The sequence below is a fragment of the Sardina pilchardus genome, chromosome 7 (genome assembly GCF_963854185.1).
Source record: "Sardina pilchardus chromosome 7, fSarPil1.1, whole genome shotgun sequence".
In the NCBI taxonomy this organism is placed as follows: Eukaryota; Metazoa; Chordata; class Actinopteri; order Clupeiformes; family Clupeidae; genus Sardina; species Sardina pilchardus.
The window spans coordinates 24,890,546-24,913,820 of NC_085000.1; the positions used below are offsets into that span (position 1 = coordinate 24,890,546).

At 43.3% G+C, this 23,275-nt stretch overlaps 1 protein-coding gene across 5 annotated transcripts in view; it reads right to left on the reverse strand.

Annotated features, from left to right (window-relative positions):
• trim33 (tripartite motif containing 33) overlaps positions 1-22,476 on the reverse strand; it is a 33,141-nt gene extending 10,665 nt beyond the window's left edge. For 3 of the 5 annotated variants that reach the window (XM_062541446.1, XM_062541448.1, XM_062541445.1), the window contains exons 1-11: positions 21,906-22,476; positions 13,177-13,295; positions 11,360-11,507; positions 10,246-10,378; positions 7,893-8,009; positions 7,139-7,253; positions 6,296-6,442; positions 5,847-5,964; positions 3,627-4,090; positions 1,937-2,104; positions 47-256 (exon numbers count right to left, since the gene is read on the reverse strand). In XM_062541446.1, the coding sequence (XP_062397430.1) occupies positions 47-256; positions 1,937-2,104; positions 3,627-4,090; positions 5,847-5,964; positions 6,296-6,442; positions 7,139-7,253; positions 7,893-8,009; positions 10,246-10,378; positions 11,360-11,507; positions 13,177-13,295; positions 21,906-22,473 (2,307 nt within the window). In that variant the 5' untranslated portion in view covers positions 22,474-22,476. The remainder of the gene's footprint in view (positions 1-46; positions 257-1,936; positions 2,105-3,626; positions 4,091-5,846; positions 5,965-6,295; positions 6,443-7,138; positions 7,254-7,892; positions 8,010-10,245; positions 10,379-11,359; positions 11,508-13,176; positions 13,296-21,905) is intronic. The other 2 variants (XM_062541449.1, XM_062541447.1) reach the window with 1 other exon arrangement.
• Between the last annotated feature and the right edge of the window lie 799 nt (positions 22,477-23,275).

The following is a 23,275-nucleotide window of genomic DNA, read 5'->3' on the forward strand; positions in this document are numbered from 1 at the left end:
GCCCAGGCTGAGGCAGGTGTGCACGGGCAGGTGCGGGCAGGCCTACCTGTATGGGCGGGATGTCGGGCACGCACGGCAGGTTCTCCGGGTTGGTGACGGAGGGGATGAGCTCGATGGCGCTGACCATGGGGCTGGTGGGTCCGCGGTGCGCGTGGGCGTTGGCCATGCTGGCGCTGGTGGGGCTGGTGGGGCTGGTGGCGCTCACGTTGTGCAGCGACGCCACGGGAAACGGCCCCGCGTGCCCTGGATTAGAATGCTGCACCGGAAACAGACCGAGGTCAAAGATCGTATAGTTACTAAGATGAATCATAAAGGGGTTTTTCAATGGAATGAAATGGCACCCACTTCCGCCTCCTAAAGGGGCATGATCAGTGACGAGATAATCGGTTTAGAATGGTGTAGAAGCAGCAGAAGCAGGTGCCGTTGATAACAGGTTTATTTCAACCATAGAAATGCTCCCGTTTGTCTCCTAAATGGGAGTGGCAGTTGCGTCACAATGAAACCAGAATTTACCCTCATATGAATCGTCTCTCTTTATAAACCGTCTCTGCCGAGGTCAAAGGAGATACATAGAGGTCATGTAACGTGCACAATGCTTATCTCTGATTCTCATTGGTCCATAAAGCAGGGGTTCCCCCATCTCTTTTGGCAGGTGACCCTATTTTGATGTCACAAAACGTTGGCGACCCCTATCATTCACAACATCTCTGTTGTAACACCCATCGTACATATATATAATCCACTTAACACCTAGGTTACATATCAGTACATAAAGATTGCTCTGAAAATGCAAATTACATAGGCTCATACATAGATAGACTGTACACAATGTACGGCGGGGCAGTCTTGCAGTGGCATGGCCACCTCTAATATTCTAGACATTTCTGTGACACATGCACCCGTTTTTCCTTCACCTCTCATTATGTTTACGGGTTCAGCTGAAATATTCACTTTTTGGCGCCGGTTGTTTGTTTGTTTGTTTGTTTGTTTGTATGTAACATTTAAAATAAGAAGTGTCGTGGCACACTCAGAACTTATAAGCTAATTACAGGGTAATTTTTATGTTCAAACCTTATATTTAGGCTGGGTATTGAAATGGTCCTTTTGACTAAATGGCGCCCTCTTTGGCAACCCAAATTGAACTTCGATGGCTTTGCTATATTTGACATCACAAGTAGGCTTTGTTCTAATTCGCCTGTTTTTAGTGGCTATTTCAAGGTTTTCATGTGAAGGAGAGCACAACCATGCCTCATGTTCATGATAGCTCTTTGGTTATATTCAACCTCTCCTAATTCATCAAAACCAAGACAAAAATGTTTTCCATTCTATGTCACCTTTAATGCCCGCCCTTACACAATTCCAGACATGTTAAGGTCTTAAATATCAGAAATTAAATATAAGAAATCAAAACTTTCTAAGGATCCACGGGGACCCTGCAAAGGTTGGCAAACGATGGCATAAGGACACGGAGTCATCAATTTCTACACAACAGAATGATAACTTCTCCTTTTCCCAGGGCCAACACTGTATGTGAACTGCTAACATGTTTTGTCTTTAGTATATTGGACAGTGAAGAGGCTGGCAGGAAGCAAGTGGGAGAGATGCGTTGGATCGGGAAATGTGCGGGGTCGGACTCGAACCCGAGTCCCCTTAGGCACTTGGACCAGAATGTGGTACGGGTGCTGTAGTAGCCCGTTGTGCCACAGCGCCTCCAACTATAGTCATTCCTACTGAAGGGTTTGCCTCTTGCCTGGTGGATTCAACAGTATTCCGTAAAGCTATCATTAATGTCTCCTGGCATCACCAATGGCCACATTGACAATACAGTACATGGAGTAGTTCATATTGTTTATCATCAGAGGCACTCACTCCAGCCCACAAGGTGGCGCTGTGATTCATTTCACAGTTACTCCAAAATGGTGAATGTGGGACTGACCTGTCTCTGGAGCTGAGGCTGCATCATGGGGTACTGCTGGCCACCGAGGCGCGGCTGGGCACTGGACATGCGCACCTGCCCGCTGGGCATCCGCAGGGCATGGGGTGGGTACATGTGTTGGGGGCTGCCGTTTACGTCGCCCCTCTGCATACTGATGAGTCTGGGGGGCTGAAACACACACACACACACACAGTCAGTCACAATCAGTCACTTTCCAAAGCTGCGCTGCCCTACAACGTAAGCATAATGCAAACGCTCTGCTGCTCTAGAGCTGAGCTGGTTGTCTCCTCAAAACTGAAGATGCTCTCACACACACTCACACACAGCTGCAATGCCACAGCTTCCCAATGACAAAGCATCATTGGGCAAGTTTGCACCATTCTTCATCAGATGCTCTTCTGACAGATACCATCTGGTCTAGACCTGAAACCTCATGCCACATCGGAACTGCAATACTGCAATGTATCCTGTATTACTCTGGTCCATTTTCACCACACCGCCCATCAAACCTGATACAGTACACATGATATGACCCCCACCTGCACTGATGGATGGACATTACTGGATGGTACACCCAGTTAATTCTAACTCCGCGCACATACTCTCCAGTTGTGCCTCAAGGGGCAGCTCAATACACTGCTGCTTCTTCCCTGGCTATAATAAGCCATATTCCACCCCCCTCCACTTAACCACAACTCAAAGCAGCCACTCCCAACAGCTCTACTTAAACCGACCTCTCAACAGAACCTGGCCACTCTGACTAGCTGACCACTCAAAACTGAACGCTTCCTGTCTACTTACGCTAGCCACTTGATAACCGGTCCAACTACATCAGCAAAATCAAGCCACTGCAACTGTCCAAACACACACTTTGCCTACACACACACACACACTTGTGAAGGCAGTCATACAAAGACTCAAGCTACTAACTCCATGGCTCCCCTGCTGCAGCTGGGTATTCTTCCTGCTCACTCAAGGCTGCGTGCAAAACAGATACGAACATGCACACTGAGGTTTCAAGAGCACGTAAGTGTTGCTGTTGCGAACACATCAACCACCCACCGCACAAGCTCAATCACCTATTTACAGTTTTGAAATAATATCTCAAAATCCTTTGAATCTACAGCAAAGGCTGTTGCCTAGATAGATTTCTCTGCCCTTCATAACCATGTACTCCCTGATGTAGCAATTGTCAACCTCATAAAAACACTGCTTGCTGGTAATATAATCAGATACTATTCACTGAATCACACAACAATTTAAACATTTGTTTCATCATCAACCAAAACATCCACATTCAACTGGATCACAATGTTTTTTTTTTATGTTAATAAATTCCATAGCACGGGCATTTCTAAAAGATGTCTGGTCAAATGTACAACGGGTCCATGGTGGAATACTGTCCACCACAATGGGCCGCCCAAGGGCCGGACATAACCCTCCTCCATAAACCCTCTTTGTTCCAAATGGAGCACAGCTCATCCACAATCAGCCATACATCTCACTAGCTCTCGTCAGCTAGATAGATAGATAGATACATTATTGATCCCCAAGGGGAAATTCAAGGTCCCAGCAGCTTAAGGCAGCTTAAGACACCACACACACCACACACACACCACACACACACCACACACACACCACACACACACCACACACACACCACACAATACAATAGCAAGGGCACTCAGACCTCTGGACTCTGGCTGCTCCACGCTACCTGCTGCTGGACCATGCCTGGCCCTGCTTGCCGGGGCATCTGGGACAGCTGCGAGGCGATGCGCATCTGCTGCTGGATCTGCTGCTGATGCTGCTGCTGGATCTGCTGCTGCTGCTGCTGCTGCTGCTGCTGTAACTGGTGCTGCTGCTGCTGCTGCTGCAGCTGCTGTTGATGCTGCTGCTGCTGTTGGTGTTGCTGGTGCTGCTGCTGTTGGTGTTGGTGTTGCTGGTGGTGCTGCTGGTGCTGCTGTTGGTGTTGGTGCTGTTGGTGCTGCTGCTTCTGGGCCAGGACGGCCTGCTGCTGCATGTGCTGCAGCCGCAGCTGGGCCAGGTTGATCTGGCCCGGGTACTTGCCGTGGTGGTTGTGGCCCGGTGCCATCTGACTCATCATGTTGGGCGGGTGCGGCGCCGGAGGCACCTTCTCAATCACCAGGTTGCCTGAAGAGCAAAGCAAGAGCTTCGTTGGTGCAGGACATTCAAGATGAACCAGGCTATGTTGAAATTGTTTTGATAGAGCATTTGGGTACATTATTTTCCTGTGTAATAGCCGCATTGTGTATGAACCACAGCACAGTGTTACTGTATATGTCATTTGTTATAACCATGGAGTGTTATAACCATGGACTTCAATTAAGCTATATGTATGAGGCCAAATGTTGAGTGTCGAAGGTAATTACAGCTGTGCCAATATCCTTTACCAACACCACTCCCACCCATGTCATATTGCTTTAATACAACAGTTCCATTACCAACTTATTTAGTCTAAAGATACAAAATGAGGTTTTCTGGTTTATTTTGATTTGTCCATCCTCCAAAATGCCGGAGTGGGGATGTTCTAGGCTACTGCCACTCCTGATGACTCAGAAGATGTCTCACGTCCAATTAGAAATGAATAAATGGTTCGACCAGGCCTGACTTGTATAAAACCACGATCTACCACAACATACCACAGTACCAGTAAACCTACTCAAATGAAGCCTTCAAATACGAAATGCAAACAGGACGTTGTATTCAGCACAAGATCGCAACCACAGTGCAGTTCCGTCAAGCTACAGGAACTCCATTGATCATAAGAATACTCATTCCCTTTCTTTATTCAATCTGCTGCGAGTATAAAGGTAAAACATGGGATGCCAGGTTTCAGGAAACTTCAGGAGTCTCAGGAAACTTTGAGGCCATTTGAATATACATTTGTCTAACAAATGCCACTCGAGGTATTTAAAGGCCTATCAGGTTGGTGGATCACCATGGATTTCAAGAAAAAAACAGAGCAAAAACACAAACAAACACACACCATTGTAAGGAAGGAGACATTGTTTTTGTCCAAGATGTTAAAAAGGACCGTGTAACATTGCATGACATCTCTGTAAACCACACAATCCAGACTGTACTGGCTACAACGAATCATCAATGCTTTATCTGAAGCCATCGGGCAGTTAAACAGCCATATGAAAATTGTGTAATCTATGGTTAACCACTATGCTGGTTGTGGTTGTCATGTTGATTATCCCTTCAGGGTAATGCCTGGGTTATAGGTGCAATGACTGGATTAAAACATGCTGTTCAAAAGCACGCATCACCGTCAGGAGGTATGCATGCAGGGTTGCAGCCATCACTCCATCAACCGATTAGTTGTCAGCTACTAAATTAGCTAATAAAATATCTTGGCAATAAATTGATTAGTTTGTGTCATTTTTAAGGAAAGTACTTCAAAATTCTCAGATTGCCAATTCAACGCTCTGCTTCACCTAGTCCCCTGTGACAGTAAACGAAATATATTTGGTGTGTTGACAAAACAAGGCATATGAAGACATACGGGCTTGGGGAAACACTGATCGACATATTCTTCACCATTTTCTGACATTTTATCAATCAAACAACTAATCGATTAATCAAGAAAATGATCAACAGATTAATGAACTATCAGTGGTCATCATTTGCAGCCCTATGCAGCCCCAACTTATTTCATGATTTATTATCTTTTAATTATTGCAGCCCTATCTTGTTTTATGTTTTATTATCTTTTAATTATTTTACGACTGGATTTATGACCATTATGTTTTGACTGAGTGACTATATATTTGTGTATATCTCGGTGAGGCACTTTGAAGTGCACCTATGTATGAATTGTGCTATACAAATAAATCGCCTTGCCTTGCCTATGTAAAAGTACAGCTCGTATGCGCGCACGTACCAAGGTTGACCACATTCTTGGCCCAGAAGGTGGGGTCGCAGAAGAAACGCACAGCGCCATTGGCCTGAGGCGCCGGGTCCAGGCGGGCCTTCAGAATGTACCGCAGCTGGAAGGTGATCTGTAATGGACAAAATGGACCGCATCATATCCCTCATCATTCAGGGTTAACGAGTTAACAAGCTAATGTTGGGACTTTGCCGAATAAGCACTGACTCGCAATGTTCATGATATTTCTTCTTCTTATAATAACAATAAGAAGAAAAAGAAGAAGAAGAAGAAGAAGAAAAAGAGGAAGAAGATTAAATTACTCAAATTCACTTATATTTTTCTGTGGTAAAACTGACTTCGAGCCACTGATATGGCATCATGTGGTTTGACCACCAGCAGCTGGTTAATAAGAGACGGCCACGGAGGAGTCCATCCTGCCGGGCCCATGTGAGTATTCTTACCAGCCTCTTGCTGTAGAGCAGCGCCGTGCTGCTGCCATTGGTGAGCGCCCACTGCGTGAAGTTGAGCACGTGGAGGATCTGCTGACCAAGACTGCTGATGTCCTTCTGCTGGCTGAGCAGCCGGATACTGCGCTCCTTCGTCACACTCTGGGAGACAGAGAAGGGGGAGGGAGGGGAGGGAGAGAGAGAGAGAGTGAGAGAGAGAGAGAGAGGGGAAGAAAAAGAAGGATACAAACAAAGAAAGAAAGAAAGAAAGAAAGAAAAGGGCAGAGGTTTAGACAGAATGTCTAGTCAGCAACACAGAATTTGCCCAAGGATGGAACATCAAAGCAGGGCCTGGAGGAACGCCTACTAACCAGTTACTTGGAACCAGAATGCCTCTGCAGACTACTACATTTTTAAACTGGGATCACTCTTTCTTTCACAAAACGCACGAGTGATGGGAGTTTGTACTGACATACTGCCATTAATCCTTATTAAGGTCTTTGAAGTATCTCAGGACGGGTTCTACTTAACACAAATCATGAAACTTTAACCACCTAAATAATTCCTTGTATTTCTTTTTGGGAAAAAAATCAAATTTTCCATCAAAAAGGGGTTATTTGTTAAATATTGCAAGATGAAATTCTATGTAGAGGCAGAACGCCCCACTTTAACAAATAGCACAATTACGTCAGAGCGCAGCCTTCAGAGGGTGTAATATGTCTCTCTCTCTTTTTTTTTATATTTTAAATCTCAATTTTCCCATGAGATCACATACTCTGTTTTATTTCATCAGCAACACGATTAGAAAATGGATCCATCTCTGCTCCACACAGTACGGACCAGCTCCGACCTACTCACCTCCAGCTGCTGGAGCAGAGACTTTCCCTTCTTATTAATCTCATTGATGAGGGTGAACACTGCGATCTTAATCTCATGTTCCACCTTCTTGTGCGTCTCCGTAACCTCTTTAAGTCTGCGGAGGGAGAGAGGGGAGAGAGAGGGAGAAAGAAAGAAATCAGATCTACTGTAGTTCACAGTGAAGTAAACACATGGTTATGTTTGTTGCTAGGCACCACTATCAGCTGCAATCCAGAATAGAATAGTGCAATTTCAGTAAAGGCCAATTTACACCAAAGATTCTCAACAAGCTGAGCTGTAACAGTCTATAAACCAGCAACTTGATGTGGCACACATGGAATTAAAACCAGTGCAACAACACAAACAGCACCAACATTTCCATAACGACGCCTTTGTTATTCCACTCGTTGTTGCCGGATATGAACTAGCTAGCTGACCAGTGTTTGTTTTTGTAACTTACCTGTTTGTTTTTGTGGCATGATGGTGATGTTGTGTAGACAACGGTCTTCTTAAAAACTAAGTTCGTATTTCTCTGCCTGTCTATGGCAAAAACTCTGACCCAACAACTTTGCTGGAGTGACCACGTCACAAATGCTGTTCTAAAACCTTGCAAATGTGATCTGACCTGATATATCCATTGCAACGGCTTGCAACATCTGGTAACAACATGCAATGTTTAATTCAAACCGGTTTCATCTTGTCGCTTATCTTTGGTGTGAATTGGCCATGACAGACAAACAAAATTATCTCATACCTGCTTTGCACCTGACTGGCAGAGAAATGGACAAAGTTCCTCTTCTCCTGGAGTTTTGCCATAAAGGTCTCAATGATGCCCTTCTGGTTTTGAAAGGCTTCGTCTAAGAACTGGTACCTAAAAGAGGGTACACACAGACACATCAGATAACTGCAGACAACGCTATAGAGGCCAAATACACTCCACTATCAGCAATGACCTGTGGTCAGAGTGACTTGACCAATCAAAACCGGGGCAAAATGTGGTGACTGGACACAAAACTGGGCACCCTCTGGTCATGATCTCGCCACACTTCCTGTTAGGGCATCAACAGTCAAAAACTGTAACGTGTGAAATCATCCACAAAGAACTGAAGTAAGGACATGGCAAACCAAAACTGCATGGAGAGGGTTATTCAGCTTCTATACCACAGCTTGGTTGAATTTCCTACTGCGATGCATGCGATGTCTTTAGAACGTCCACTATCATGAGTGCTGCTGAACCGTGACCACTACCTGAACCAGGGCAGCCAGGAAGATGACCCCTTTCCCCGGTATAAAATGAGTAGAGGATGGAGACAAATTGAGAAGCGTGATTTCTTTTCGCGGAGAAGACTTACAAGACTTATATATTTTGTAGCGCTATGCAGTGCATCTAGTCGGAAAGAAATGTGCACACCTATGAATTAGTTTCAGTTATTTTGGCTGCAAATAAACATTTTTCATGTCATGTTGCAATAGTGTTGCAAACTTTGCCTTGCATAATAGCTCTCTTACCACCATGAATGTGCATTATCTTTCAGAACGCAGTGTCACCCATTATCCCTTATGCAATCATGTACAAACAACTTTTTTCCCACCATATTTTCTCATTACATAAAAGATGGCCACTAGAGTTCACCAATCGGTGAATGATTTTAGTTATGGTGCACACATGGCAAGGGCATTTATGGTATACACACCCTAAATAAAATAATCTAACATTTGTGCACTCCAGTAATCTCTTTTTTTGTTTTTATACCTACGTGTGTTTGCCTTACTCATGAGAGGTACCAGGCAGCCAAACCTTGCCTTCACAAACGGGACGGTCAATGTTACCATTACTTATTACTATAAGCACCAGCTGTGTTCTATAGGCAATCTCAAGTTCAAGTCGTTTAATATTGTCATGTCTTCATAACACAAATTATAAGTAATGAAATTCCTTGTGCTTAAGAGGCAGCCCAGGCCCAGGGGTTGGCATGGTGTGTGTGTGTGTGTGTGTGTGTGTGTCGGGTGGAGTAATGGGGTGTGTGGGAGAGTGATGATGAAATGGGGGATGATGAAATGGTGTGTGTGTGTGTGGGGGGGGGGGGGGGGGTGATGGGATGCTTGGAAGGGTGATGATGAAATGGAGGATAATGAAATGGTGTGTGTGTGTGTTGGGGGGGTGGGGGTCTGTACCTGTGTGTAAAGAGTAAAGAGTAAAGAGTGTTGCGACAACTAGGGAATCAAATGTTCTGAGCTATCCTGTTAGCGATTGGTTCCCAGGTGGTCACGTGTTTCATGTTTCATCCCAACATTCAGCAGATCCCCATTGACATAGTACAGTGAACAGAGGAAACATATCTGAATCACTAAAAAATACAATTATTTATTTTGAAAATGAAAAACTGTTGTGCATGTGACTGCAGCACAAGACTGGGAGGAGGAAAACAGGAAAACAGTTGCACAACTTCTCACGTGACTCAAAAAGGCAGAAAGTATGGGAGTTGAAGGTCAAAAAACAAAATTGGAGGGCTAATAATTACTCAGTATTGTGTGAGGAAGATGGAAGGGTACCTATGTGTGTGAGGTGGTTGGGGGAGGGGGAAGTGTGTGTGTGTGTGTTTGTGTAGGCATGATGAAATAGTGTGTGAGCACAGGTCTATGAATTACTCAGGTTCTTTATGTTCTAACAGAAGAACTGTGTTCTTTGTGTTCTTGAAGCTTAAGCACAGCACTGACCTGTGCTATTTCTGCTCTGCCAATCTCAGGACCCTTTGGATGTGTAGCTGGCAATCACTCCGCCATGATGATAACAGCCACTCTCACTCATACCATTTTGCTGAAGCACTCTTCATTTTCTACCATCTTCAGTGCAATACAAGTTAGTTGTGCCATTTTGTGATTCAGAAGATTCAAAGCAGTACTGACATGTGCTTTTCGTGTTCTAGATCTTTAAAGCGGTACTGACCTGTGCTCTTTGTGTTCTAGAGCTTCAAAGCAGTACTGACCTGTGCTCTTTGTGTTCTAGAGCTTCAAAGCAGTACTGACCTGTGCTCTTTGTGTTCTAGAGCTTCAAAGCAGTACTGACCTGTGCTCTTTGTGTTCTAGAGCTTCAAAGCGCTACTGACCTGTGCTCTTTGTGTTCTAGTAGCTGACAGTCTCGGCAGGTTAGTGTGTCACACGTCTCGCAGAAGAGCTTCAGCGCTTCCTGTTTGTGCACAGGACAGAAGACTGGTCGCTGGCCCGACGGCCCCACTGCCTCTGTGAGCGAGGGAAGAGAAAGAGAGAAAAGGGAGGGGGGGTGAGATCAGAGGTGTGACAGAGGGAAGGAGAGTGGATGAAAGAGAGGTGAGAGAAAGAAAGGTGTGTGTGTGTGTGTGTGTGTGTGTGAGAAAGAGAGAGAGTGTGTGTGTGTGTAGAGAAGGAGAGGGGGAGAAAAATCAGGCATACAAGGTGTGAAAAAAGAGAACAGGCAATACAAGGAGAGACAGAAGAAACACATACAGGTGTCGCAAAATCGTTATATTTCTCCATAAACTGAAACACACGGCAACTCTCTGGTGCTGCCGTGATTCAGCGGGCACTCTCAGTGCGCACCCCCCGTCACACATGAACAGTCCCACCGAGCAGCCACACATCCACTCCTGACTGGCCAGCTGCCCCGCTCGGGCCCACACACTGGAGGGCTTTCAGCTGGCCAGTGGGAGGGATTGGCAGGCCAGCTCTCAACGATCGCCTGCTGGGGGGGGAAGGGTGATTGTTCCCACTTCCAGACCTGACCTAGTCAGAGAACCGACTGGCCTAATCAGCAGCATTCGTGCGCTCGACGCAGTCAAGCTCAATCAAGAGAGAGAAGGAGTGAGAGAGTGGGAGAGAGAAAGAGAGGGGGAGAGGGGGAGAGGGAGAGGGGGAGAGAGAGAGAGAGAGAGAGAGAGAGAGAGAACAAGCATAGCATATGGACAAGTTCAGCTTCGCGAATACAGTAGCAGAAAGACACACTGACTGCATCTGAACGGTCTCTGCAGTTGCTATGGCAACAAGCACTTGGGGTCTACAGCTGAAGTGCCAAGACAGACCAGCACCATCAGCACCACTACCAGCACCACCTACATCTCCACCATCAGGCAAAAGAAATGTGCACATACATACTGCTGATAGAGAACTGATAGTATACAGACATACACTGAATATCTCATGACGTCATTCATTCACTCATACATTGGTGTGGTGTGAGTATCCTACCAGTGGTCAGGTCTTCTTTTTTGCGTATCTTGTGGTCCTTGGTGAACTTGACCCTCTGGTGCGCCTCTATGCAGGTCTTGCAAAGCCACTCTCCACATTCTACGCAGAAGCCCACCGCACTTGCGTCGTCCTCACAACTCGTGCACACCTAGAGGAATAGGGGACAAAGCACTTTCAAATCTCCCCTTTAAAGTACCCAAACATGTACCATTATCCTACTGTGAGCTAGCTCCTTTCATTTCAGTGCACTGTGAACATTTCTATGAGGCTGGGACATTCACTATGACATGGTAGCCTATTCTAACATGTGGTCAAACTGCAGACACAAGACTGCTGTTCCCAGCCAAAAAAAAAAACAAAAGGTGCAAAGTCTGCTATTAAAGTGATTCTGTGCAAAGTAATGTATTCAGTAGCATGATCATGACCAGGGCGGTATGGTGCTGCCTGCACGTGCTCCAGTATCGCTGCTGCTTTCCAGAATCTCCCTTAGACACACCTACTCGTTTTCAGGCTCTGCAACTATCCATTTCAGACTCATATGCATTCCTGTGCTGCTGATAACAGGCAGGGGACAAGTTAGGCTACTCCAGCATGCGTGCTTACGAAAGTCTCAGATTCTTAAAGGTTTGAGAGGTGCAATAACTACTGTTTACTAATAACTACTGAAAGTCTGGCTATTTTAATACATTCTTCTACATAACATTACAATCCATCCACACTTCATAATCCATAGCCTTAAATGTCTTGTTAGTGTAGATATAGTAACAACATATCAAGCATCATTCTATTAAAGGTTTAGTGAAGAAGCGCATACCAGGCAAAAAAAAAGCAAGACTCCCGATTTTCTCCTCAAAGATTTGGTGTTGCATAGTTAATTTTCTCCTTTGTGTGCTAAAAACAAAATGGAAATAGAAACTAATGCCCTGGCTACATAGTACCCAGCTGCAAAACCCGGGCATCCAGAGTGCACCTGTGCTCACAAAGCCTGGTGAGAGGATGGCAGGCCCAGCAGTCAACCGTGTAAATATAGGACCTGCTCACACTTATGGAATGCACCTGAGAAACAACACACAGCCTGACTATAATTGCATTTTGTTCCACCTAAAAATTTTGCTGGGAGCTAGTGCTACTCTGATTTTGTGAGAACCGGATACGATCACACTGAAGCGACACCAGCTATTGGCTGTTTTCACACATCACATTTGTCATTGCAACAGCGACTATCCAACACATTACTCACTCACTTTCTCAATATGAGACAGCCGCAAACTGAATAACCATATTCGAATGACAACGTGATTTTTTTGGCTGATCACTCCACTGAGAGGACTAAAAGAGTTTTAAGAACTGTAAGGAAAGGCAGATAATTCAGTCTGAAGTATATGTTTTGATCGGACATAATTTAATTACAATATCTGTGGCAGCCAAGTGGCGCTTTTATCAGGGTGCAAAAGGTTGTTGCGTTGACATCTGGGATAAAGAAACATATGGAACTGAGAGACAGCCAACAATTAGGCTAGAGAATGTGAACATGAGAAGATCCATCGGTTCGCCATTCACATAAGTCAAAGATCATACAGACAAGAGCCGGAATCATTCACTACAAACCAAACAACCGAACAGGAACAACCTATACCTAGACCACCAAAGCCTGTGGAAAAGGCTGTTAGTGCAAACATCCTTGTTTGAACAATTAAAGTTAAATGTTTAAGCTCATAATGGTTCTACCATGACAAAACATGTTGAGAGGTCACGGGCAAGATACAAACAGAAGGACGGACAGACAGACAGACAGACACAGAAGCATGTTTGTTTACCTGCATCGAGTTTTCGACTGATGTGTTAGAGGCTTCGGAGGTATCCTTGACAAAGTAGTTATCAACAATGTCTATCTGTTTGTATTCCTGGTGGCACACTGCACATCGCATCACATTCACTGCAGGTGGGGACAAAAACAAACAGAACAAACTTCATCAATCAATTGTCTCACCAGACCTCCCCGCTATTATTTCTACATAAGCATTTCTTAAAAAGAGTACAGGGTCCAAGGCCTGGTTAATACATTGTGTTTGGTTATACTTCAGTTATTGTTATGAGGGTCAGTCCTAGTTTAAAATAAGAAACAAGACTGCAACCAACTACATAAACATACATCATACATTCAGATTTAGGTCATAAAGGCTAATGGCCAGATTATCAAGGATTATCAAAGACCTGGATAAAGTCTTAGACAAACCAACGAGTAGGCCTACAAGCCAAGTATTTTAAAAATTAGGGATATCAGAACAAATCCCATCGCTTGACCTATATTTTACAGACAGTGTTGCATTTCAGCCTTCATATCATTGTTATCATTTCAGTAAAGCACTCTAAAATGAATTGTTCACAAACAAAAGTCATAAGGAAGAAAATGAACATTTTGGTCTGAGATACTAAAATGTTCAGTCTGTGTTCAACACACAGACTGAACATGCTCCTTTTCAGACTCTGTTGGAAAAACGTTGTGTGCTCAAACACATAGGCCTATCTTCTCATATTCAAACACAGTTTGCCGTTGGAATCACCGGCAAAGAGAACCAATTTGTATAGGGAGATGCTAGCTCACAGAGGCAATCTAGCCAAGGCCTACATCTCACAACAACAAACATTTTTGAAAGGATGTTCAAATGGGAAAACATACAGTGTGGTGTGACCTCTGCTAACAGCTCACACAACATAGGCTGGGCCCGTGCACACACTGCATCTTGTTCAATTCTAGAGACAATCTCCTCATAGGAAATACATTTGATTAGGGCTGCAGTGCTTAAGCGATTAATCGATTAGTTGTTGACTATTAAATTAATCGCCAACTATTGTGATAATCGATTAATTGTCTTGTGCTATTTTGAAAATAATACATTAAAAATATATATCTGATTGTACCTTCTGACACATCAGTATTTTCAGCTGTACTAAGGGTGTGTTCACATGCCATGGTAAGTATGGTAAATACTAAAAGCCGACGTGAAAAATGCACATGAACACCGCCTCATGTGGTATTTTCCACTGGGCAACTCGTAGAATATTTAGATGCACAAGTTACCGAGATGAGATAACCTTGGACCTTTTCAAAATAGTCGTGAATGGTAGCATTGTGCACTACTAAATGTTTTTTGCTACTGTTAGCGGATAGTTCTTGTAGTCTATACAATATTGGGTCATTGATAATTGTAATGTAATACGTTAACACTCAGTGTCAGTTTTAAAAATACTGCTTTGGTGTTACCTACCCAGAGCGATGCTAGCTAGCAGTAAATAGGAGTCTTCTAGTAATGAGCGGTCAAGCAATTTACTCATTTCCCAACAGTACGACACCAAAAGCACTTGAACACAACACACTGGTAAATACCAGATCACAAATGGAAAATATAATATTTTCCATAGCAAGTGAACGCAGCATTACTCCTAAACGGGATAAATGTATTTGGTGCGGGGACAAAACTGGGCATTTGAAAATACAGTAGAAAACGGATCCACATTTTTTCACAATTTTCAGACATTTTATCAATCAAACAACTAATCCATTAATCGAGATAATGATCAGCAAATTAATCGTCAGGCATGGCTACGGCTACAGTGGTTTTCTAGGGGTCACTGCATTCTTCTGCATTGTAATGAGTAGCATTTGTGAGCATAGGGACAGGGAGCTCATGAACAGTGTATTCAGTTCTGAAAAAAAACTGGAAAAATTCAGATATTAATGCATTCACCCTTCACAAACACACACACATTCCCCCTCCCCCAAGCCCCCCAGCCACACACACTACCCTCCCCCTACCACACCCCCAACACCCTCACACTTCCACACCCGCTAATCTCCCGGACAGATCATCAATTCATCACAGGCTGGCGCCTCACTGGCTGCTGCAGGAACCGGTGCAATCCAGTTTGAGCCGGCCTGCACTGGCTTCAGCTGCTCACAGCCGGTTCCTCTCAGCCCCCAGCTGCACCAGGCGCCCGCTGATTGGCCGCGAGAGCAGCTGGAGAGGGAGTGTTGTGGCTGGCCCTGGGCTGTGTGAGTGCAATGCAGTGCAGCTGTGTCATCCAGTGTTGTGGCATTTCAGTACACACACACACACGCACACACACACTCTCTCTCTCTCTCTCTCTCTCACCATCTCTGGTTATATACACAAGCTATCCAACTCACTCTCTCACTCATTCACTCTTCACTTCTTATCATGCACACACACTTTGTCACTCACACACACACTGTGCTCCATCTGTCACTCCCTCTTTCCTTCACCAACACACTTTTCTTCCTGCACTGAGCCAGCCCACTCCTAATGAAAAACTTCTGACAGACCCCCCCCCCCCTGCTCCCCCCACACAAACCCCTCAGTCAGTCCCAAGACTGCATTATTATGAAGCACAGCAAATCATAAAACACTTAACGGAGCCCGCATGAGTTGCAAAATGAGAACCATTAATTCCCAGAGTGCTTTTACAGAGCTCACATGAGCCTTTCGACCTGACGGACCCACAGACACAAACACAAGCATCGGACTCAGTCTCAGTGGATCACCTCCATGCAGCTGATGCGACATGGCTTAACTGCAGCGGTGGCAGTATCTCAGGTCCCTCTCATCAGTCAGAGGAGAGGAGAGAAGGTCAGCCACTGGTCTCATAAGGGATCTTACGAGTACACCTTGGCTTAAATGGTGGGCTATCTTTTCAGTGACATGCAAAGCTTTCCAACAGTGATTCTCAGGTGGTCATCGAGGAATTTGACAAGAATTTGACATCAAAACAAAGTGGTGTCTTCCCCTTCTGTCTCTGTTTTACGACCAATAATAGCAGTAATGTATACTTATGCAGTGAGTAAGAGCACTGACCAAAAACTTAACGGACATCTGAGAGACACAATATAGAAAACGCAGAAGTGGTGTCGGAAGTTGCAGCATACTTTCCCCCCCATGCATGCAGTCAGGGCTCAGGGTGGACTGAAGTTCATGGCCCTCTTACAAGATCACCGTGACATAGTCAAGATCAGGGCAATCTTCTTCTCCAGTGGTATGCAATTGTAGGACAACACCATGTAGCTTATTTGGCCGGACCAGACGTTGATGCAGCCTACCATTTTTTTTTAACAAAATAATACAGCCTCATGCCAACATAAAGGCAACAAAACAATTATGTAGACGCTCTAGTGGGTACCCAAAGCGCTTCACTGCAAAAATGTAATAAAGTAACAATGCATAAAATATCCCAGTAAGTCATATGGTCAAGACAGTGCTGAAATATATATCAAAGGCACTCGATTACAGTGCCTGACCAATACAGCATATTGGACTTACTGTATCATCTGTTTGAGCAGACCTCACATGGACATCCACACTCAATCAATTGCAGATTGATCAAACATGTACTTTTCTTAGGAAGCTGGCTGACTTCAGACGTCTCTAGTATGCCAGGGAGGTAGATAAAGGACAGCCTCACATCTGACAAGAGCACTGCACTAGTATCTATTATAAGAGGTGAAGCGCTTCATTCTGAATGAGCAACAGGAGTCATGTCATTATGCAATTGCGTAATTTTTTTACCAGTCATCATCTTCAAAGATAACTGGTATTACGCTTCATGTGCAACTATGATAATTGAGCGCAATAGACCTCGAGTCCCATGCATAAGACTTGATATAGCTCATAACATTTCTGCACGACTGCATGACACCATAGAACAGCCCGGGAAAGATCTGGGTTTGAGTGTTGCCATCTTCAAATTTCACCGTATCAGGTTAATGTTTCTGAGCAGGTGCTCTGTTTACATATGGACCTGTTGCCTTAACATGTTTATTGGCATATTCACCGAGCACTGATCTTATCATACCCTGGGTGGCATTTTTCCCTCAAACCCTGTCCACTTTTAGCAAGTTAACCTTCAGCTTCCAAGCCACAACCTAGCCTCCAGTATTGTAATCTACACATTGATACATTTGCGGAAAAGTAATAACTTTCCCTGCATCATGCATTAGCTATATTATGAAAAGATGTTCATAATTACTTATAAATTAGCCTACACCATCAGTGAGAAACCTAGCAGTGTTTTTCAAATTGCAATGCAAAACTTCATTATGAACAAACAAGTAACAAAAAAAGAAGCAATAACAGTGTGGGCAAACTCTGAGCCTGCATAAGATTTATGCCTACGGGGCACAACTTGATTTCTTTTATTTCTGCTTTGCATGGACTTCATTTCCATGCAACCTGTCACTCACTCTCGCTATCAGTGGAAACAGTTAGCCCTCATTTTACTGGCAGCTGTGATCACAGCTATCTCTGCACTCAGCAGGCAGAGTGTGGTAAAGCTTCCCAAGAACACACTGAATGATATGGGCCTGGCAGTGGAGTTTCCAACTGCTGTGTCAAGCACCATATAGTTGAGGAAGATGCACCCAGCAGACTGATGCTGTGCACGCAGTCAGAAAGAGCTTTAATGTGTCCCTTTAAAATGCAGACCTGTTTTTATTTAGGACAATATGGACAAATCAGGAACCTTTCGGGTGTTGTCATTTAGTCAGAAGACATGCTTTTAATTTGTAACGTTAGTTTTCCAATTCGTCATTTATCAATCGATGCATAGTACATTTAAACCGATCCAGGGGTTTGCCTACCGATGCACTCGCATTTTGAACGTTCCGAATGATTACCGATACGTATCGGTTAATCTTTACACCCCTATTCTACAATAGAGAATTGTGAAGAAACAAGGCATAACAAAATATTGCACTAATAATTGATTTGGCTCCTAATCTGCTTAAGTAAGATTGGGACCAGAACTAGAATCTCCATCACACACGGAAAGAGATATGTTGGTGAAAAAATCTCATGATATTACATTTCTAGATTTTGAGCCCAGTTAGGCTATAATGAGCACACATGGTACTGATGGCATCAGCACTCAATCTGTGTTACAGACCAACTCAGAAATCAAGACTGAGTGTCAAGCAGAGTCAGAGTTCGTACTTGTAAACTCAGGGGCAAATTAATCTAAACCAACCTTTGAAAAAAAGTCACGAATGGGATACTTGGGAAAACAAGTCGGAAATACTTCCGATTTACAAGCAGCATATTTTCATGTCAGTTTTGGGCAATGCTGAGTGATGGTTTCACACCCTTTAGTCTAACTAACCACAGGTGCAAGAATACGTTGGCTATGCATTCAAAGCCTGTAGATGCAGGCTAGGTCTGGGCCACTCGTTCAATTAAAGCTATGACTGAGCACATCTGAAAAAGGAGTACACAAAGAGAGTAAATTGCTGGTCATCTTCAAATACACACAGCAGAAATGTTATCATTATTTTGTTTTGTCTGTGAGCACAGCACATCCACACTGTGCAGGATGCCTTAAATCTCTCTGGTGTATAGCATGAGCTGCAATGCTTGGTGTTTATCTATTCACCTGAGATATAAACCTAGCCAGCAGTATGGGATGCCACATCCAAATCACACAGGCGGCAGGCCTTTACCATCGAGGTAAGCATAGTAGTGGTGGGGGAAAAAATCGATTCTGTTCAGTATCGCGATATTTTGTGCACACAATTAAATCGATACTTGTAGCTCAAAGTATCGCAATACTTAATTATATAATTGAATTATCCATTTTGCTTTTATTTGAGTCGAGTTTACTCAGGGTTTACTCTGATCACATTAAATTAGCTTATTACGCTTATAAGAGGGGCACGTGTTGTGGTGTTTCATTGTGCATTCAACAGCAATAATAAATGAAAATGGCTTCACAATCACAACCTGTTATACACGACACTCGACACTTCTTTCACATCAAAAAAAGGTGGGTGTATTTTGGTTTTCAACAAAAAGTGAATAGTAAGGACCTTGACATGCACCATGCCATTGCAAAGTGAGTTGAACAGTGTTATTTTCCTAATTTTTTGTAATGACTTAGAATAATATGAGAGACATGAATAGCAATATATCGCAAAATCGAATTGCAATACTTGGTGTATCGCAATATGTTAAGAATCGCAATATTATCGAATTGTGGCCCAAATATCGCAATAGTATCGAATCTTTTTTTTTTTGCCAATTCCCACCCCTAAAGCATAGCATCAAATGCATTCACTAACCTTTTCATTAGGTCTAATGTTTTAACATCTACCATAATATTTGCTGATAGAAATATTTTGCACCATTACTTAAGCTTACTATCAGTACAAAAATGGATATCAGTAATGACTAATGAGGATTACCTAATGTCAATGTCAATAACAACAACAACAACAACAATCTTGTTGGATCAGTGAAAGGTGGGAAAACTATTCAGCTCCATTCTATATTTACATGTATCCCTGCCTGCTTTATGCAACCAGAACCAGCAAGAGTGGAGCTAAAGCAAAGAGAGAGTGAGAAGAATGTTATGATTTCTACAACAATGAGTTATATAGCTTCTACTCATTTGCCAATACCCACAGCCCAGGTATTGGTACCAGTATTGGGAGAAAGCCTAAATCAGTCCATCATTTTTCAATGACGCGTAGGCCTAGCAACAATACAAGCCATCATGTAAACTACATCTCCCATGGAGCACGACAAAGGGGGTGGTCACAGATGTGTCCTCATTTACCAGGGCTTTATAATCTCCAATTTAATATAGCCTAGTTAACACATAATGGTGCACAGAAATTATTTGAGGGCTGCGTTATAACTGCACAGTATTGTTGTCTACTAATTCAATGTAGTCCATGTGTGCTAGAGTGCCAACCCGAAACCCAATATTGGAATGACATGCTGGATGCAATAAAAGTCAAATGTCAAGACAGATTGACTTAATCCAATCAAATTTGGGGCAGTCTCATCTATCCATATTGGAAATAAACTAATCATAACTCAAATAGTGGAGCAGAGTGGACAACTACCTAATGACATGGTAAGCTTTGGTCAGCACAGTTGATAGGGACCTGGAACCGGTCTATTCCGATCAATGATTCTAAAGCACTTGAGAGCAACATGCAACATGTACCCCATGTAAACAGACCGCACATATTTTTCAATCGGAACAGTTTAATCACAATTACAAAAAAACTGACCATGTAAATGTGGCTAGTGACGCCTCACTAAATGTTCACATAAACCTGAATTTATTTTAATCCTGCTGCTCAACAGCTTTAAACTCAAATTTAAATTTCAGCTAGAGATTCATTTTAAACCTGCTGCTGAGATGGTTTACATTTCTGAAATAGCTGAATATACTAAATGGCTTGAAGAAAACTGAATTGCACGAAGGAAAATAAGAAGTCATCTCAACCCTTTAAGCTTCCTGATGAGGAATTTTCAAGAAGGTACCGACAGGAATCTGTCATCAACGATTAAAATAATGATAACAATGATGATGTACATTAAACATGGCAGTAACTTGATTAAACTAGCTGTAAACTTTGGTGGAGGTAAAAACATAATCCTTGTTGGTGCAACTCACTTAAAATATTGAGGTAGCAAGCAGGTATAATCAGATATTTCCTCAAAATTGCTAAAATCATATCTAATATATACAAAATACCTTTAACATAATATTCATCTATGATTATGAGAAAAGGGAGGGTTATTTTTCCCCTTCTGTTCATGTTCTCCACATCTGTCTTGTGCATATTGCATAGCAAAGCCAGTGGGGTTGTGAAGGATCTCATTAAGCGTGAGTATGGGCAAAAGGTGGGCAAAGGGTAGGCAAAGGGGAAAAAGGGGGGAGGAAAGAAACCACGGGTCTGTTTAAGAATTCACGAGTTCAACATTCGAATTGTCATTGAAGACTCATGGCTAACTGATGTGAAAAACAATGCAAGACTGACCGACTGCTAATGATGCCATATTTCGCATCGTTTACTGTACATGATGACAACTTATTCCAGGCAAGACGTTAACTGTTAAAGTTAAAATTAAAATATCTAAACCCAAATAGCACACGTGTTAGTGTCTTTCGTAAGCGATACCTGACATTGATTACCTTATCACACATTGCTGCCACTCTGCTAACTAAATTAGCCACCATTAGCCAAACGTAACCAAACTCGTGACGGACAGGTAACATTTCTGACAGTTCATTAAAGCAAATGATGTTACCACCACACACTTAGCCACGCCATAGCTTACAACGGGTAAGGCAGCAATCAATGTTTAGAATGTAAAGCGTAAGAAAAAAGTAGCCTGACAACTAACTTGACTTTTCAACCCATCAACACCTGCCAAGCCTGCCTAATGGCTAGACTGCAAGCACGCTAGTTAACCAATCAGCTAGTTTCTAGATCCATATTGCTAGCTGTACGGTTCGTAGCGCGGGCAGGTATCAACTACGTAGTAAGCAGCTTCCCACTAATAAAACGAATCATGTTGGTTGTTCCAGGATGGCCGTGGTGGGCTGACTAACCAGCTAACGTTAAGGTTCTTAACTAGATGGGTAACTGTTCAAGGTTAGCCTGAGAAAGCTGCCAATTTCTGGAGAATTCTCCTCAGAACCACTCCGATACAGATCATTCCTATCGGGATATTTTACTCACCAATGTGTGTGTCCTGTCCATGTGGTCCGTTCACTGGAACCGTAATTTGTCTGTCGGGTTGAGGAATACATTTTAAACAAAACGAATGCAGACATGGTAAGAGTTTGGGTTCACAGTCTCGATTCTGTAGACTTTGTTTACACACAGCGCACGTATCCAGTAGGTTTAACGGGGCTGCAGGGGTGGCTGCAGCTGTAACGTTAGCGTTGGCTGATGGAGAGGGCGACGTTTCTGTTGAAACTGCGGGCGAATTCCCGGTGTTTTCACCAGAAGCTGGTGGTACTGTGGACACAGAACTGGAGTTGCCATTTGGACTAGTCCTGCTGCTGCCTTCTCCACCTCCTCCGTCACTGCTAGCGTTAACGTTGCTCCCGTTGGTGTCTGTGGGTGTCGACACCTGGGAAACATTATCTTGAGATGGTCCGTCCGCCTCTTCCTTTGATACAGGTTCTATAACAATCACGCTATCGGTATCTTTAGCTGTTGAGGATCCACTGTCTTCTCCCTGTGCCACTACCTCCATGGCAGTGCCGTTCTCCGTATCCCCTTCGCCTTTGTTATCCGCCATCTTCCTTCCTCTTTGAACCGGTTGACGTTGAACGCACTCTCAAACCTCTATGGGACTGACGTCACGACGCAACCAGCGTCAAAATGACTGCCCCAGTGGTCAGTGCTGGTAGAATTCGTAAAATTGAGTGGTAAACTCAATTTACTAGCATTTCCATAAACCAGTCGTTTTTCTGGTAGCCTACTGCCATCAGGACAGAATGATATATATATATATATATATATATATATATATACACACACACACAAATGTAACTCTCCCTCTCCCTCTCTCTCTCTCTCTCTCTCTCTCTGAGAGATGTTATCAGTTTTCCTTAAAATACCAAAACACTAGCCTGAGCCAAACATAAAATAGGACTAAATGAATGGAATGAACACTCATTATTCATATAGGCCTAGCTGGTATCCTCTGGTTTTACATAGCTGAAATATTTTTTCAGTGAACCCCAAAATGCACTTCATTCAATATTCACTTGTCATTTGTATATAGGCTCATGTATTGTTGTAAGCTTTGGTTTGTTGGATCAACTAGGTATTGTTGAAAAATCTGTGAAAAAGCACTGCACATCGTGTAGGCCTATCTTACTGATTATTTTATTGGCGTCGAACAATGGGTTGTTGCAAAACATGTCATTCACGCCAATAAAATCAAGATAGGCCTACACCAAGGTGATTTTTTCACAGTTTTTGACGGCTTGATACTTTTGCTGCACATCACCAGCACCTGACTCAAGAGAGGCATTGTTTTCTTTATTATTTAAGTTTCCACTTTTGTTCATCTTTTCAGGTTTTGTTTAATTATT